Below are 1,757 nucleotides of genomic sequence, written 5' to 3' on the forward strand. Positions count from 1 at the left end.
GGCCGGCGCGGGGACGACACGGGCGGGGCCGGCGCGGGGACGACACGGGCGGGGCCGGCGCGGGGAGGACACGGGCGGGGCCGGCGCGGGGAGGACACGGGCGGGGCCGGCACAGGGAGGGAGGGGGAAAAAGTGTTCTCCCTGGCCCCTTTTGGCCCACTTTTCAGTGTTTACCCGGCTGTTTTTGGGTGGTTACTGAGGAGTTGGGTCACAGGGCCACCACCTGCCTACAGCTTCTTCCCCCCCGGCTTCAAAATATTTCTGGGTTGAACCATGGGAACCGGCAACGAGGCGGTACATGAAGGACACGGCAGAACCGGCACGAGTTTCATGGGCAGCGCAGATAAATATCAGGGGGGGGGGGACGATACTATTGGAGGATAATGGGGGTGACCCCGGGTGAATGGGGTCATTATTTACCCCCAGACCACGCCCTCATCACACACTCACCTTCTGGTCTGTAACTCGGAGGGTCTTGCTGAGAAGTAACAGCAGGAGGTTGGTCCAGGCCTCGCGATGACTTTCTGAATTCACAGTAATAAAATATGCGAGGGCTTCACTACAAACACTGCAAGGAGAGACACCAAGATTATTAGATACCCCCCATGGGGCAACATGTCAGGGGGGGGTGCTTCCCTAGGACAAGACAATGATTTCAGGGCAATAAAGAAGGAGGGGCAATTGTTTTCCATTTTATATACTGGGAATAAAGCTGCACACATGAGAACCCGGGGGGGGAGGGGGGGTCCCCTATCTGGATCATCATATACCAAAGCAGCAGCATCCCTCCCTTCCTCCTCCATGGTGCAGCCCCTCTGTACAGCCAATCACTGACAGACAATAACTGCATGCAGTGTGTACACAAGGTGATATAAAGAGTGGGGCTTGCAGACAGGGGATGAGATCAGAGTCTTACTTTAGGAGTCGTTGTTCTATCTCTTCCCAGGATCCCTGGCGCTGGGGGTCTGTATACATCCGGAAGAGGATCCGCAGACAACACGCCAGGCTGCTGGTCTCCTGCTTCAGCAGGTTGGGTTTAGATTTCCCCTTGAAGCCTAAAAAACAAGGATCCTCCATGATTACTGGATAGGGTGCTGCCACACACAATGCCATTCTGCCCCATGCTTTACCTGCTCTCCACAGTGCCGTCCTCTGTTCATTGTTGGAATTAAACGCTTTGGCGAAGGAATGCGACTCCTGCAGACAGTCCAGAAGTTTGAAGAGATGAGGTGTGGACATGAATGCGTACATTCCCTGATCTTCTGATTGGATGTGAATCTCTTCCTCCAGGGCGTCCCTCTGCATGCACAAAATATCCAAATATATAAATTATCAAACGCAATCTCCCCACTAACAACTGGGAACCAATCAGAGTGTTTTCTGGTCATGTGATGTCAGATATGACCCCATGCAGAGTTCAGTGTTTGCTCGCTGGGGACCCCTAAAGGTCGGTGCCGATCCAGAATGAGATATTGCCACTCTTGGTGTGACCCTAATGATGTAAATGGCAGACATAAGTTTTATGTGGAATGATGGATCCCTTACCTGAGCCGCAGCCAGGTGCTCAGCATCCTCTTTCTTGCTGGTAGCTGGGAAGAAGACGATGTTATCAATGGTCTGGATTAATTCCAACTGCACCACACATTTAATAAGGAGACCGGCGAAGAGCTTCTGATCGGCCAGCCCTGTGTGGAGAGAGAGAAGTCAGCTGCTGAATGACGGAGACGCCCCGCTCATTGGGGGTCATGGGGGGAGGG

General features: G+C 53.5%; 1 protein-coding gene across 2 annotated transcripts in view; it reads right to left on the reverse strand.

Annotated features, from left to right (window-relative positions):
* The window catches only part of ARFGEF2 (ARF guanine nucleotide exchange factor 2), a gene marked incomplete at its 5' end in the record, with an annotated part of 31,178 nt that overhangs the window by 1,660 nt on the left and 27,761 nt on the right, over positions 1-1,757 (reverse strand). For both annotated transcript variants that reach the window (XM_072403258.1, XM_072403257.1), the window contains 4 exon segments: positions 451-568; positions 917-1,055; positions 1,131-1,299; positions 1,546-1,685. In XM_072403258.1, the coding sequence (XP_072259359.1) occupies positions 451-568; positions 917-1,055; positions 1,131-1,299; positions 1,546-1,685 (566 nt within the window).

The sequence above is a fragment of the Pyxicephalus adspersus genome, chromosome 3 (assembly GCF_032062135.1).
Source record: "Pyxicephalus adspersus chromosome 3, UCB_Pads_2.0, whole genome shotgun sequence".
NCBI classification, from domain to species: Eukaryota; Metazoa; Chordata; class Amphibia; order Anura; family Pyxicephalidae; genus Pyxicephalus; species Pyxicephalus adspersus.